Below are 17,077 nucleotides of genomic sequence, written 5' to 3'. Positions count from 1 at the left end.
TGATAACTTCTGTGGTTTGGTATGTGTCATAATGCACCCACACATGCTTTCAGAACTGCATTGTCTCACTGTTTTCTGTTATGGCAGTCAGTCACGTAAAGCAAGAGTGATTACATAGGAAGATCATGGTGCTGTGAGAAAATGCAACAGAGAAGACACTAAATTACTATGGTGACTCAGTTTCTGTTCTTGGTCTGTCTGTATAATCTTCGGTGCATTTGTTTAGCTTTCTGTACTTTCATTTTCCCAGCCTCATATCATTTAAACAGACATCATGACCTTTCATTAGTTGGTAGTGGAGCTTAATATGTTAGTGGTTCCATCAAAATGCTGTTTTAATATGTTACTCAAAAAAAACCCAAAACAACAAACATGGAAAACTTGGACTAAGACTTGAGTGAAAACTTGGTTTTCTCCTCTGAGTTTAATAGTTTTGAAGGAGCTTTTTTGTGATAGTAGTTTGAAGGGCATTATCAACCCATTCTAGAAATATATGTACTTATTTAGGTGAACTTGGAGACCTATCTGGTGCTTCTGTCTGAGTTTTTAAAATTACTGTAATAATTCTCTGCCAAGAATATGGACTAATTGGAGTTGAAGTAAAAACTTGTATCTCCGAGAGGAAAATAATATGATATTTTTTTCTTTGAGGTCAGTTATAAGTGAAAACACTTTCTTAGAGGAATGAAGACATTTTACTGCTGTTAGTCACTGACATCTCATCCAACTGATACTAAATCTCATCTACAATGTGTTCATATAGTCATAGTCTTTAAGACCATGTCCACTAGAGAGCAGCAAATCGCTGTGTTCCTAGAAGCTTTGGCTATTCAGCTGATTTGGCATTGTTATCTGATTGTAAAGGAGCAGGAGAGTGTAGCTCCAAAAGGAAGTAGCGATACATTTGTGCTGTAGAAACCATGCAGTTGTGTGTAATAGTGTATGGTGTCTTAGCAGGAGACCAGAAGATGGTGGCAACTAACTGAAACAAAAGTATAAATTGTATCAACTTCAAAGATGAGGAAGATGAGTAAGTGTAACAAGGCCAACCCAAACCTCATTTGTGCTTCAGGTTACTTGGCCTCTGAAGCAAGGTAAATATATAGAATCATAGAATAGTTGGGGTTGGAAGGGACCTTAAAGATCATCTAGTTCCAACCCCCCTGCCATGGGCAGGGCCATCCCCCTAGATCAGGCTGCCCCTATGTCTTATGAGCTGTTGTACTGTAGGCATTCACATACATGCAGTTACAATCAGCCAAGAATCTTATTTAAATAGGAGAACTAGTTATGTTAAACATCAGTCTGTCATTCCCACTTCTCACCCCATGCCCCCCTCCTTTACTTATGCAGTTAGTAGTTTTAGTAAACCAGGAACTTAAGTAAGGCAATGTTTTCCTGTAGCTCTATTAATAACAAGTCAAAACCATATTCTGCTTGATAGAAGAGTATATTCTCCAGTCATTCAGGGGTTTTAATGATGATGAAGCCTTTATGTGCCTTTCCACGGTGCAAAATTGAAGCCATCAAGTAACTTATAGAGTATTGACATTAGGTAGGCAGCAGCATCTGATTTGTCACTTACTAAAATACCCATAGTTATTGTGAAAAAATGGCATTATTTTCGCTGGGTTTGAAAATAGCAGAATTGCATGCTATAGACGATTACAGATCATATAGTCTAGGTCTTTAGTATGAGGAACTATAATAGAGTTTCTTCACTTGGAAGAACATCTAGGATTGTAGCTTTTCTTTTCTAATACATAATTGTATAAGGAGAGATTACTTCAGCTTTCAATTTGACTTTTTAATCTACTCATTTCCTAATTTTTTCCTGTGCCACTGAAAACTCTTGTAGAGTTGTTGTTTAGTGTTACAGCTCTGTCTTTATGAGACCAAAAAGGTCATAGGCCTTCTAGTGTTTTCAACTTTTATGCCCTGAGTCATTCAGGTTGTTTCTCAACTCAGAATATGTGCCAATCCTAACATTAATGTTTTCTCTCAATGCAGGATTACAGTGTTACTGCCATCTATGTACAAAGGACAACTTCACCTGTGTGACAGATGGGCTTTGTTTTACCTCAGTAACACGAACTGCAGACAAAGTCATACACAATAGTATGTGTATAGCAGAAATTGATCTGATTCCCCGGGACAGGCCGTTTGTTTGTGCCCCCTCCTCCAGAGATGGAGTCATTACTGTGCCTCATTGCTGTGACAGAGACCACTGCAATAAAATAGAACTTCCAATTCCAACACCAGGTAAGGGGTTTTGGTGTATTTGACTCTAATTTGTTAAACAGAAAATTCTGTAAGAGGGGACATTTTCAGTTTTGAAGTTTTAGGTGAATTTGAAGGCCTAACATACACCTTTGATTCTGCAAATAAAATTTCAAGATGTTTGGAACAAGGAGTTTCATCTTCTGGATAGGGATGTTAGAGCCAGTTTTAAAGACTTACATGCAAGTTAAATGGACACTGAAAGTAAGCATGTAGTTGCTTTTATAATACTTACTTTGATTCTTGAAAAAGCTACTGTGCAAAAGTTTTAACAAAGATGTTGAAATAATTTGAAGGTCAATGTGAAATACAATAAATTTAATTGCATAAAAAGAATTAAATAGTTGTACCATTTTCTTTTGTTTTTACTGTCAGGCCCTACCCCAGGAAGACCATCTTCTAATCTAGGACCTGTGGAACTGGCTGCTGTCATTGCTGGACCCATCTGCTTTGTCTGTATTTCCCTAATGTTGATTCTGTATCTTTGTCATAATCGTACTGTAATTCATCATCGTGTGCCAAGTGAAGAAGATCCCTCACTGGATCGTCCCTTTATATCAGAAGGAACTACCTTGAAGGATTTAATTTATGATATGACAACTTCAGGCTCTGGGTCAGGTAATGTCACACTACTAGTAGTAATTACTCTGAGCTTAAGAGCCTTGTAAGACATCAAATTTTTTTAATATTGTCAAGTCTGCACTGCAGAAATTACTAGAAAAGTTACTTTGATGTAGATTGATCCAGTATCAGTGAAGAGTCAGTATATGGAAATAAGAAATAAACATATTGAGTTGCTTCTACCACTCCTCCTCATTCTGAGAGTACAGACTGATATGCAGGGAATATCAGTCAACTATTGTAAATGTTTCTTATATTAGTAGGTTTCTGTGATTTACGTTTTGTTCTGCACAGCGTATCTAAATTACCATCTTCTGTGGTTTTGAGATGATTTAACTGTTTTTTCCTTTAGCTTTAAATTGAAAATTCATTTCTATCTATAGCTATTGGTATATAACTAATATTATGAACTGTAAGTTCTGTCCTTACAAAAGACATTTTTTCAGTTGCAAATAGGTGGTTTTATGTGTATAGAACAGATGCAGCATGCTGTCTACATCTGAAGAGTTTCTATTCCTTGATTTCAGGAGTTTCTCTTGTAGTTCTGATTTTAACAGGTGTTGCTCTGGGAAGATGAGGCAAGTAGTCTGTTCACTATGTATAGTCTTTGCTATCATAATCCTGATGTAAGTGCTTAAAGGATTGTGGTGATCTGTCACAGAAAGATGGTTTAATAGGTATTGATAGGAGATGATGTGCCTGATTAATTTATACAGTGATTTATCTCTGGTCTATATTAAGGAACAAGACATCAGATTGTGTACTGCAACCTCTTCTTAGCCTTCTACTATATAAAAAGTTCAATAAATTAACACTGAAAACTATTCGTACTGCCTTCAAATATATGTGCTGAAACCTTCCTTGCCTCTGCATGGAAGGAGTACTTGATTCTCAACTACTGAATTCTTCAATTTCCCAGAACTAGAAAAAGTTGTAACAGCAAAACCCAAGTATCTAGATTGTATTTCTTTCCGAAGGGCAGTAACTGGTAAAACTGCTTAGAATCCATTGATCAAGTAAAATCAGTGTTATTTGGTGAGTGTGTTAGAACATAGGTCAAAATAAGTCATCTTTAGTCATGTGTTCACTGAGGAAGGTAAGGTAGCTCTGAGTGTGTAGGCAGTTTCAATTGAGAAAGCTTTTGTGTGTCCAAATAAGATTGGACTGTGATAGGGTAAGTTGCTCTCTGGGTAGACCTGAGCCTTTAGTAGTTTGTGTTTATCTCAACTTTCTCATTTACAGTCATTTCCAAATCAAGTAGTGAAAGTGATTAATAGAATTTCCAATATATTGGGCTAGAACTTGATAAATGCAAATGTTGGATTTATTCCTCCAGATACGTTCTTTGCAGGAGGGGTATACAGAAGAGGCTTAGTAAGAAAATATAAAGGAGTCAGATTTATGTTTCTTGGTATGCAAGAAGGTATGATATAGAATTGTTACACTATTAGGAGCATAGAACTCTGCAGGTAGAGACTTCCTAAAGAAGGCTGAAAAGAAACTTTTTTTTAAAAAAAAAAAGTTAAACCTTAAAAGAGTTGCTAGTTATAGTGCTGTTGGCGTGAGAAGTTGCAAGAAACACATTGGAAATGTACAGAACAGACACTGATGACCTAAACTAAGTGTTCTCATCAAATTCATGCTAAGGGATCAAAAGAACTTGTAGTCAAATAGAAAGGATTCTACTGTTTTTGTGATATTCTCTGAAGAGAAGCATGTAAAATAAAAGTGAGCAAAGCTCTAAAAATTAGTTTCCTCCTTGTATCAAAAGGGAGTAGGATTAATTTCCTGCAGTGATGGATAGTAAGTTGCTATTATTCAGTCTCTCTTCTGTTAGTGTTGCTGTCTTGTTCCATGATGAGCAAGACCTGAAACAATTAGATGCTTGGTGAAACTTCTAAAATAGATCATTCAGCTGAAGCTTCAGCTTTTAAGAGAAGTTCAATTCTCTTGAAGCTGAGAATGATTTTTTTTTTTTTTAAGATCATGGTGTGAATCTCTAAATATGAACTACATATTGTATAGACATACTGAGATGCCCAGCTGCTACTCTCCAATTCACAAACAACAAACTAACTTAGTTGCAAGGAAATAGGAAGAATTGTGTAAAATGGAGACAATGTAGGGGAGCTTTGGTTATTATTATTAGGTGACTTCAAGGAGGCACTCGGTGTTTACAAATCCAAAGGGTCACAAAAATCAATGTAACGTTGTTGGTTAAAATGAGTGAGGACGGGCTGAAAGAGTTGAGGTTGTTCAGCCTGTGGAAGAGAAGGCTCCAAGGAGACCTTTATAGCAACCTTGCAATACCTGAAGGGGGCTTCCAAGAAAGCTGGGGAGGGACTGTTTACAAAGTCTTGTAGCAACAGTGCTGGGGCAATACGTATAAACTGGAGAGGGGCAGATTTAGACTAGACATAAGGAAGAATTTCTTCACTATAAGTGTGGTGGGGCACTGGAAGAGGTTGCCCAGGGAAGTTGTGGGTGCCCCATCCCTGGAGGTATTAAAGGCCAGGTTGGATGGGGCCTTGGGCAGCTTGATCTTGTGGGATGTGTCCCTGCCCAGGGTAGTTGGAACTAGGTAATTTTTAAGGTTCCTTTCAACCCTAACTAGTCTATGGTTATAAAACTCCTTTACTATTTTTCTATGGTCCATAGAAGCCTGAAGAGAATGAGATCTTTCACAATTCACACGACTGTGTTTTTATTACTCTTCAGAAGAGGTCTTCTGGGCAGAGATTTATGAAAAAATACAGATAAGAACAAAGTTTCAGTAGCTGCTGCTGTTGGCTACATTTAGTGCTTTAGGACTTAATTCCTTAATTTCTGAATTATCCAAATCAAAACTTATTCATTGGATAGCCATTGGTCCAAACTAACCAGAGTACAGTTAAGATATGGAGTAGAATCATAGTATGGATTTGGTTGTAAGGGACCTTAAAGATCATCTAGATCTGCCACCTCTGTCATGGACAGGGACATCTTCCACCAGATCACGTTGCATAACATCATCCAACCTGGCCTTGAACACCTCCAGAGACAAATCTTTGGTTAAACTCTCAGAAGTCTTGAGGATACTTTGTATAATGTGTGAAGATCATGATGAAGGCTTCAGGGATAAATTGAATGACTGTGGCAGAGTACAATTTGCCAAATGTTGTGAGCTGCTGTTGAATTAGAGATAGTCTTGAATTATCTTGTCATCCTATTTAGCAAAACTTGACTATTTTCTTTCTTCAGGCACAGTTAAATGAAGGTGTACTCCAAGAGCTTGAAGTACAGTTGTGCCCAATGTCTATGTCGGAGGCTATCTCCAGTGAGCTACTTCCCAGGCAGCCTCGTTCACAGTAAATAGTTGCTCAAGTTCCTGGTGATACCGTGCTGTGTTTACCAAGCAGAGGAAACTGCTGAGTTGAAACAGAAAATCTGTAGGGAATTCTCGTGGATGTAAGATAAATCAGAAGACTGGGAGCCATATTTATTTCAGCAGCATACTAAGAGAAAGTACAGCTGCAAAAACTAGAAGCAAGTTGAATCTTGTAAATATTTTAAAAATAAATATAGGAATAAGGTGGGTGGATCACAGGTAGCAAGGGTTTTATTTTACTGTGATGTGTTAACATGATGATTGGTGGTCTGTAATGTGAAATTGAAATGCGTCATGTTTGGAGATTGAGAGTTCAGTATCTGTTTAGAGGTTATCTGGTATCATTGGGTAACTTTTTTTAAACAAGAAAGGTTATATATAAATAGTACAGCAAGTTGAGAACTGTGCATCTGAAACCAAAAGCACACAAGCTGTTTCCTAGAACAGCTGTAGAAAAAAGAAAATATTAGGCATATTACCCATTTCAGGTATACAAAATCAACTTGTATTTGACATTTGTCTGGATTTCGCAGCAGTACATAAGTACGAAGAAGGAACCTTTCTCTGCCCAACAAAATCAAATTTTATATTTCTAGGGGTGAGTTTGGTTGTGTGGTTATTGCAGTCTGGCCTTTTCTGTATTTCAAAGGTGTGTCCATAAAGAACGCAAGTTAAACTTCACAGATGAGCCCCTGCACTTTGGGCACACAGCACAACTGACCTGAGGACAACTATTGGAGCAAAAATTTTAACTTTCTTAGTAGGAATTATTGTCTCTTGCTGCTATAGTATGCGTTTTTTCCCCTTTCCTTTCTTCACGTAGATATATTGTCAACACAGGTCATACCTAGAATTCCTTTAGGTTTGGAAACCTAAACACTTTAAAACACTGCTGTATTTTAATTTTTACTCCTCAGACTGAGACACAAGAGTGGCAGTGCATGTGTCCTTCTAGTGCTGTAATTCACAAAGACTATCCAGGGATCAAGAAGAACTAGTTGAGGTATTAGTTGGGATTTATTTTTTTATAACTTAAGGAAATAAGTATGTTCTCCTATCAGCTATTGAAACAGTCATTATGGAGTAATAGATGTCTTTGTAAAGTGTACGATTTTAATCCTATAACAAAAGAGCTTTTTGCGAGCAGATAACCTGGCTGGTGCCTTCATCCAGCGGTGTAGTATGACTTGAGAATTCTGTGATGAACCTTGCAATTACAACAGGAAAGATTTAAAATAAGCATCCCCACCCTGGTTGGGGGATGGCAGTGTTTCTTCGTGGTTGTATAAATTACAGAAGGACATTATGAGGTGCTGTGAGTTGAAAGCATGTAAGTATTCCAAAGCTATAAAACCTTCAAGAGGTAAGCATTTTTCTCAAGTATAATTATAGTGAAGTGCACAGGAATAGCCCAGAAAATGGCAAGCTTGCTTTACAAGGACATTTTCATATTTTATAGTGGCTTGAGGATACTAACAGGCTACTGTTGTACTTGGGCATGAATATGAACATCTGACAGTCAGTGTTGCTGATAAGCCGTGATTGCTTCATGGTTTGTTCCTTTTTTTTATTTAAATAACACTTTATGGATCAACAGCTGTCAAAATTCTAAACTGAGAGGAAGTTTGTACCTTCTTTTTAACAACTGTATAGGCAGTTTGTAGGATAATATCTTTAAATACTTGTATTGCTGGCGTTTAAGGTTGAAGGCTGTATCTTACCTACATGCACACATTCACAACAAGCTGTTAAAATCTTGAGAGTTTATTTGCATTCTAAGAGAAATATCTTAATGGGACATGGATCTTTTATTTCATACTTGTGAGTGCTCATTTTGTTAGCAATGTTTTAAGGTTAATGTTAAATCTTCTTTTTAGGTTTACCTTTACTTGTGCAAAGAACAATTGCAAGAACTATAGTACTTCAGGAAAGCATTGGTAAAGGTCGCTTTGGAGAAGTCTGGCGAGGAAAGTGGAGAGGAGAAGAAGTTGCTGTGAAGATCTTCTCTTCAAGAGAGGAACGCTCATGGTTTCGCGAAGCAGAAATTTATCAAACAGTTATGCTACGGCATGAAAACATCCTTGGATTTATAGCTGCAGACAACAAAGGTTGGTACTATGAATTCGTTTTGCTATTTGTGTACCTGGTCAAAAGAGGTTGTAAGTGGAAGGCAAAATAAGGTTGCAAGCATCCAATTAAGAGTAGCAAAAAATGAGTTTTTTTACTACAGCATCTTGAGCCTTGGCATTTTCATAGCTTTAATGAAGGGGAAAAGTACATTTTCCTTTTTCTGGAAAACAAGACTTGATATTTAAATATTTTTTTAAAATTGAATATTTAAAGATGTGTGATTTCTATAAGCAAGTTAAATACTAGCTAAGTTTGGTATCAAAAGGAGATGCCTTGCCTTATCAGCCACACATATGCTGAATAACTATTTCCCTAGTGGCCTGATAAGATAGTTGTATGGCACCCAAAAAGATAATTTTTAATCCTGTTGTCCTAATATAAAGTAGGAGGTAAAGATTTTGGTTTTAAGTCTGAGATATGAGAAGTTATTAATTCATAACTCCAGTTTGAAAAGAAATTGAAAAAAGAGAATTAATTATTTATTCCTAGTATTAAAAAAAATGTACCTGTTTCCTGAAGAGGAACAGTATAACTAGTTTTTCGAACTTAATTTTTTGTGGTGTCATTCAGGTGAAAGTTTCTTGGGTTTTCCTGTAGTCCAATTTAAGACATGGAAATTTGGCAAAGCCAAGATAACTATGTTAATTTCTTATGTTAAGGGGAGTTAAAATGTTATGCTGTTTCATTCAGTTAATTTAATCTGAAAATAGATGTTTTACCACAAATGGTCTTTAACTCTTCTGTGAAGAAAGCATTAACAGAAAATTATTGCCTTAAGGAGATGTTAAGTGTCCACACATATCCTAGATTATTGAAGTGCTCTTTATTTTGTGGGAAATTTCCAAATGGTTTTAGTGTGGTTGAAGTATACACGTAAACAGGGTTCTCTTTAATTATCAGTAGATTAATTTCAAGTTTCTACATCCATATAAAACTATAGAATTGGAACAGAACACAAGAGGTTGTGCAGAACATGTCCCTTCTCAAGAAAAGGGTTACCTATAGCTAATTTGTTCCTAACAGACATTTGGAGGATAACAAACTGCACAAGAGCTTGCAGATCTGCAGCATACCAGGCAACCTCTTCCTGCAGCATGTTATGTTTACCATTAGGAACTGTCCTACTTTCATGCCTAAAGTTGTATTGGATATTGATAGCACTGATGAGATCTTGAGTTTGTTCTGGTGGGTGCTTAGTGGAGTATCTGGAGCATGGGTTTAGAACTATCTTCAATGCAACTGATATACTATAAATGAGAATCCATCTCTGCAGAAGCCTTGGGTACTATGTCTCACTTAAAAGTATAAAGGATGTATTGCGATACCTTGGCCATAACTATTAACAAAATCTGTCTGTGGTTAAGCATACCAGTGTCCCATTTTGCCCCATATTTGACTCCTGTGTAGAGGAGGGTATGAGGAAGGTTTCCTAAATGAGCGAGTTCCTAAAATAATTTCCTGATTGCTGGCTCAGGCTCTGGATGCAATAGGATGAAATTCCATTTGACTTTGTCATCTTTAGGTTCTTTGTAATATAAAGTGATATGAACCTGTTTCTATTGTTAATATGATGTACGTAAAGACAAAATCCATAGCTGATAGGTCATGCAGTTATTTGAGCCTTTAAGGCTTTAGAGCAAAGCTCTTCTGTTTTCTTGAGAACTAGTTGGTAGTTGGTTTGTGAAAAATGAATAAATGTGTTTTGCAAATGCTGCTATTCTTGACTGTTTTCTAACAGTATTGCTGTCTGAGCATGTGTGGAAAGCTTGGTTGTTATCTTTAACTTGCCAGTGCAGAATTTTCAGTAGAACCTTCTGCGCCCTCTCAGTGAGGGAGTATGTACACACCATTCTCTCTGGGTTAAGCATTCACAAGTCCTGAATATGGAAGGAGCTTAATAGTTGGGCTCTTGTTTAGCATACTTCATGCCACCTGTACCTGATTAAATGAGAAAACATAAAGGAGGTAGTTCTTCTGGCTTAGCAGCTGTGCTGTCATGTTCCTCTGAAAGGAGCAAGTGTATCCCAGCACAGCCTAAAACTACCTGTTAACAGTCTTTCACTGCGGATGCTGGTGCTAACTGATAAATGCTTATTAGGTACCTGATGCAAGATGAAGTACTGGTTTACAGCTGTAATAGCTGTGAAGGATTTGCATCCATTTCTCCATAGGGCATACTGCTGAATGCATTCAGAAGTTACTACAGCCTAGCTGGAATGTACAAGGAATGTAAGAATCTGACTGTATGTCTGAGGCTTTGCAAGAATGACTACAAATATATAGCAGTACAAGAAATTACTTGTGCAATCCTAAGTCAGGGCTTGCTGAAAGTTTCAGTGATAATGGAGAACAATTCCCAGGAGTAGGTTCTCATGTATCGGTCATGCTGAGGACTTGTATCTCATGGTTTGTGGTCTAAATGTGGGCCACTGTCATGCTACAAATCTTGCTACTGGTAAAAACATTAATTGGGTCTCCTCTTACTGCAACTGTGTATTTCTCAACTGCTGGGAGCATCTACCTGGCCAGAGGCTATGTATCTACACTATTCTACTAGCAGAAGAGTGGTGACAGCCACCTGTTTACAGAACTAAAGGTTTCCCTGGATTGGCTGTCTGTAACTGTCTGTAGTCATGTTACAAGTAGGATGAAAGCATGCAGTACAGTAGAGTTCAGGTAACTTTATGCACTAAAATTGTTTTGCCTATCCGTTCCATCCCCATAACTGAAAGGAGCACTTGCCTAGACGAAAGCTTTTTGTTCGGTCAGGCTACCTTATGTGGTAAATAGATCACCAAGAATGCTGTTAGGCAGTATTTTGCAGAGGAATAAGCAGAATTCGTTCCTCTTGAGAAAAGTAATAGCTGAGCCATTTATTCTTTTTGGAACTCTGGCTTTAGTCTGAGAAGAAGGAATTTGACTGGAAGGTCTTGCTGAACTGCACAGCTTGAGCTTTTCATCAGTTTAATCAGATGACTGTCTCAATGTGATTGAGTCAAGCTATTTCACTAACAAAGTCTTCTAGCCAGTCAAGTGTTCTTCCCTTCCCCATCATCTCCCTGAATATCTAATTTTTAAGTGTTTTCTCTTAGAAATCTAGTTATAGATCCCATTTGTATCTGATCTTTTCATTGCTTTTTCCTCTTTTTTTTCTGTTATTATCTGCATACCAAAAAAGGTTAATGTATCCCATTCTGTTCTTTGAAACACTCTACTAAGTGATGCTAGAGAACACATGCAATTAGACAGTTTCTGTAACTTCATATTTAAATTTTCGTAATGTTCTTGAACGTTGTGAAATTGCTTGAGGTTCTTCGTCATGGTAGTGTGTATATAAACTCTAAATGAGGTTACCTTGTCATGGCAGGCTGTGCTACTCTACGTAATTACTTTTTGTTATCTGATAATGGAAATCCTGTTGTTGAAAGCTTCATGCCAGATGCTATTTACTGTGGAAGCTAAAAATACTCAGGGTCAGTTAATTATTACTTGGTAATAATTATTACTTGGTAATAATTAAATAGTCTCATACTCTTGACAGTAGTTCAGTTTGTCATAATGTGTGCTCAGATTGCTAAATAAATGTGAATCAAATCAAGTATAGAAGAGAAAAGAAAATTTAGTAGGTCCTGTCTAATAGCTGGATGTAGTACTTGTTGCTGCATTTCAGCTTGTCTTTAATATTATTCATGTGAGCTTGGATGTAATTCTATTCCTTCTTAAAATCTAGTTGGAGGGCCATGTATGACATACAATTGGAAAAAATGTTAACTCCTTTCAGAATGGATAGTAAGTCCAGCTTTGTATTTTCTCCTTTGGAAGGATGGTAAAACCAAATTGAATGTGAAGACTTGAGGGTAATTAGAAAGATGAAACTGTAGTAGAAGGGTCTATAATCAGCAGCATATTCTCTTCCTAGGTGTGTGCCTAGAGTTACAATGGGGGGGGGGGAAAATATGAGAAGGCACAATAATCTTGACTCAAAGCAATGATAATTCTTCAGGAATTTGATATCTTTAAAAGATCTATTGAAGCACAAGGTGTGGTAGATTGCTTAGAACAGATTATTGATTTCCCTACTTATTGTTATCTAGTTTAGACACCTGCTATTGTATCTCATTCTTAAGAAACACGACATGAAATCAAATACAGAATCGAGCAATGAGTGTATGTAGTGTTGATGTACAGGAGAGGATTATTTCAGGCAATATAGGTTCATAACTGATGAAGCAGTAGAATAAAACTGAATTATTAGAATATTCTGAACTGATTAAGTTCTACGGCTTTTTGGAGCTCTTTTGACTATATACATCTGAGACCAGCTTTTATATGCCTGTGAACGCATATCTGTTTCTAATGGTTCTTTAAAACTGTTTCAGTGAAGCTAATACCGTTGGATTGATTTTGCAGACACCATAATTCTCCTTAGAAAAAGTCACGTTTAATAATGTGCTGAGTTCTGTGAGTTCACGCTTGGATATGCAAAGTAGCAAAAGAAGCAGCAGTCCCAACTATAAAATAATCAGATTTTTTTTAAAAAAAATATTTTTAATTTCCTTTTTACTTTTTTTAAAAAAGCTTAGGAGTCACTTCTGTGGTCATAATAAGCTTCCCCCTGCAACAGCAGCTAAGTCATTTACAGGTTAGAGCATGTGACTGCTTTTGTTTGCCTGTTTAAATTGAAAACATGGTTAAGACTGTTCTGTGACTGTAGTAAGACAGAATTCTTTCTATTATGAGAATTGTTCGAATGTAGACTAACATTTCCCTTCTCTGAAGCATTTGGTGGCTTTTTAGTTACTTATTTTAATGGCATCACTGGCCTCCCTGGAAACACTGAAGTAGAAGGGATGCTAGAAGGTTTTCCCACCCCTACTCAAGTGCTTATTTAAAGATTAGCAGAAGTTCTTCTATAAAGGTAGTTTCTGTGAGTGTGTAAATCAGGCATTTTGTGCCCCTGACTGGGACAAGTGTGTTGTTTGAGGAGAGTGAAGGAAAGGGGGAAGGAAATGTAAGAACCTCCTATTTGGAAACTAAAGATTTTTCAGTATACTTATAATAGTAACTAACTTCTGAATTTACTTCTTCCTGTTTTTCGTATTTAGTTCTTTAGTATGCATTTTGATAATTCTTAGGGGCTACCAGAATAATGAGATCTTTTTGGTTTGTGCTGACATTTCCTCACTTGCTCTTCGAGACTAGTGGCTGTATAATTCAGGATAGAGGACCAACTGAAATCTTTTATGGGATAATTAGTCTTTTAAAGAGATTAAAGACTTCTACAAAAGTATTAGCTATAAAAACACATCTTGGATCTGCCGCAGGAGATTTAATTTTATAACAATTGAAAAACCTATTTGGTGGCAGGATTTTTCTTTTCTGGGTGTATTTCTACTTCCTAGGTAAAAAAAAACATTTCTGCCTCCCTCATTATTTGAATTCCTTTAATAGTCTTCTCTGTGGCTTGAACTTCAAGGTATTTTGCGTGCACTAGCTTAATAACGTGAACAATTTAGTTCTCATGTCATCTTTATTCCTTGAGATATCTGCAAATGTATTGTGGCCTGTCTTGTTCTTAATAGTTCAGTGAAAAATCATACAGCAAACTGGTTTTCTCATCAGTCTTTTTCATTCTCTTTACCCTTGTGCCTCTGGAAGCCTTGATTTTTTTAATCTAGAGGTCACCAGAGGTGGGATTTTATTTTGGTTTTGAAGCAACACGTCCAACTTCTGCTTGCAAACTTCTGCTCCAGGAGGAAATATCCACCAGCTGCTGGAAATTGTCTCCCAGGCTGAGGCCAGATGGGTTACAGGAAGTCTGAAGAAGTTACAGGGCAAAGCTTGAAGGACGCTTTTTTTTTTTTTCTATATGGGTAGCATGGACAACATTGTACTGCAATGATAGTGACAGTATTAGTTTTGTTATGTGTTCAGTGCTGCTCCCCCCACCCTGCCAGGCAGAAAAGTTTGAGAGAGGCAGGGTGAGTAGTTCACCTCATAGTGGCATCAGCTTTCTATGGTTTGGCTTTTGAGTTTTAAATGAAAGAATACTCACTAAGCTGTTTGGAAAGTCTTGCAGTCCCAGCCCTTACAGAGACATTTAAATGTTACAGGGATAGAAGTAAAGATTTAAGTCTAATTGGCTGAGGTTACCTGCAAAACATAGTTTGTACTTTGTAGGCTTTGGCACATATGTTGTTTGGTTGTCTCCTTTGTATGTGTGGTATTCATGCCAGTGTTATTTTGCAGATAATGGTACCTGGACTCAGCTGTGGTTGGTGTCAGACTATCATGAGCATGGATCGCTCTTTGATTACCTGAACAGGTATACAGTAACAGTGGAAGGAATGATAAAATTAGCTTTGTCCACTGCCAGTGGTCTTGCTCATCTTCACATGGAAATTGTTGGCACACAAGGTAATCTTACAGCTCTTTAGCAGGTCACGTGGATAATACTGGATTTTTTTAAAATATGTTCATTGCTCTTTCTGCTATAGTCCTTTTCCTGGTTAGAACATTCAGCCATTTCAGGGTGTAGTTGCTTTGCACACTGCTACTTATTTATGTAATGAGAAGGCAGCTGAACTGAGCACAGACACTCAAATTAATCCTTTGTGGAACAGAGTGAATGGAAAAATGGCTGGTTTGGGGTGTGTGGTAATTTCTGAACTAATAGAACTTCTTAATTTGGAAGGGTTTTTTTACTTCTCTTTTTCTGGTATATCAGGTTTTGTGATGTAACAATCCTTCCTACAAAACACCTATTAAAAGGCACTAAATATGGTGCCTGTAGAATTGTCTTAACTTTGTTTTGACATAGCACTATAGGTTTCTTTCCAGAGATATTGGAAACTTTTGTGACACACAGTATGTGTATACAATGAATATTTGCAGGAAGAGGGAAAGGAGCAGTGGAGTGGAGTAATACAGTAGATATTTAAGACACTTTTCTGCACAGCCAGTCCACAATGAATCATTTCAGGAGTTACCTGGAAGCAGCAGAACTGAAAGGAATTCTGTAATTTTAAACAAAATCTGCACGAGGCTTAGAATAGCAGTAACCATGTTTTCTAAAGACTTGTTCTTTCTTTTTTTTTTTTTTTTGTTTTCCCTTACAGGCAAGCCAGCAATTGCCCACAGAGATTTGAAATCAAAAAATATCTTGGTAAAAAAGAACGGAACGTGCTGCATTGCAGACCTAGGACTGGCAGTTAGGCATGATTCAGCTACAGACACAATTGATATTGCCCCAAATCACAGAGTGGGAACAAAGAGGTAAAATCATTAACATGTGCCGGGTGGCTTTATAATAAAATGCTATTGTTTTCTTATGTCGCATATAGAAAGACTTCTGTGGCTACAAATACAAGCAGCAGGAAATTATAAATAAAGGCAGATAGAGCTCCTCAGCACTTCCTTGCCAGCTGGTGATTTGTTAGACAGTAGGTGCTTAAAAAGCATGTTGGAACTTAGCATCTATTACTAGCATATGTAAAATACCAAAAAGTTGTAAAATGTTGTCGGGCACACCTGTATATTTAAAAAGTTAGGAGAGTTAATGACAGCTTTACAGACTTCACTGCTCTGTCTTTATTCTTTTTGCCTTGTGTTGCATGGAAACGTTGCTTGCAGTCCAGTCTGGAGTATAAGACAGGATATCAACAGTGAAAGTAAAGCTGGTTTTTTTTCAGTGTGAAGCCTATGTGGTAGAGCATACAAGGTCCAGAGTCTTGGATGTAGGCTTTCCTGGGATCGTGTTTTTGAAAGGGAATATAAGAACTCTAAAACAGTGGCCATCTTTGTCATCTGATGCATGAATAGACTTATCAATGGATAAGTCAGTATACTCCCTCTCTTTTAAATCTGAACTCTGCTATTTGGAATTATGGATTATCTTGTTCTCAGAAGAACTGAGCCTTTTAACTCCATGAACACAAGTGTAGTTAAACTTATCTGGTGTAGTTTAATTTATCCTTGCTATACTTTCAGACAATAATAACTGGAAGCTGTTCTGAAGAGAAGATTATTTTTCTTTACTGATCTGTGTAGCTATACAGCATACAGAGATAGCAACACTAGCAGTGAATCACAGCAACAAAGTTGTGATGTGAGCATCTTTGTCCTTTTGATGCTTGTAGGTCAGGTGGTATGTCAAACTGAAGTCTGAAAACCTTTCAGAGAATTGTATGGTAGTCCAGTGGTTCAGGGCTGTACATAATTAACTTCACCATATGCCCTAGGAGTGCTGGAGAAAATTCTGTGATGTTGCCTGGTCTCCAATCCATATATGAAAAGTATTTTTTATCTGTTTATCTAGTGAATAATGCTGTAGGGGAGGAGGGGGGTTGGGATTTGTCTTTTACAAAGAACTAGGATGCCCCTTTAACTGTGGTTTTTTGGAAGAAAAAAACTTTTTCTAGGGCTCAATGAACAAAAGCTTTTTGAACATGTGCTGAAATTTTATTTCACTGACAACTGTTTTGCTGGAATTACTTTTTTGTCTCCCTTGCTACTAGTCTTTTGTCAACTTCAATAACACCACGAAAATGGTCAGAAGAGATTTATTTTCTGAACCTACTATTACATTAGAAAGAACTCGGTATTATTCCTTCTCCAAGTCTCCAGTAATCATTAGTAGTAAAACATACCACTTTGCCATGACAAATTCCAAACTTAGCT

The 17,077-nt window shown here is 37.1% G+C and overlaps 1 protein-coding gene across 1 annotated transcript in view; it reads left to right on the top strand.

Annotated features, from left to right (window-relative positions):
- Window positions 1-17,077, top strand: part of TGFBR1 (transforming growth factor beta receptor 1) — a 33,340-nt gene that overhangs the window by 4,183 nt on the left and 12,080 nt on the right. Inside the window, exons 2-6 of the mRNA XM_069853804.1 lie at window positions 2,011-2,262; window positions 2,656-2,898; window positions 8,146-8,376; window positions 14,648-14,815; window positions 15,517-15,673. Of these exons, the coding sequence (XP_069709905.1) occupies window positions 2,011-2,262; window positions 2,656-2,898; window positions 8,146-8,376; window positions 14,648-14,815; window positions 15,517-15,673 (1,051 nt within the window). The remainder of the gene's footprint in view (window positions 1-2,010; window positions 2,263-2,655; window positions 2,899-8,145; window positions 8,377-14,647; window positions 14,816-15,516; window positions 15,674-17,077) is intronic.

This window comes from Phaenicophaeus curvirostris, chromosome 3, assembly GCF_032191515.1.
Source record: "Phaenicophaeus curvirostris isolate KB17595 chromosome 3, BPBGC_Pcur_1.0, whole genome shotgun sequence".
Taxonomy (NCBI): domain Eukaryota; kingdom Metazoa; phylum Chordata; class Aves; order Cuculiformes; family Cuculidae; genus Phaenicophaeus; species Phaenicophaeus curvirostris.
Note: the sequence above shows the minus strand (reverse complement) of the source record. Positions and strands in the feature narration are given on the sequence as shown.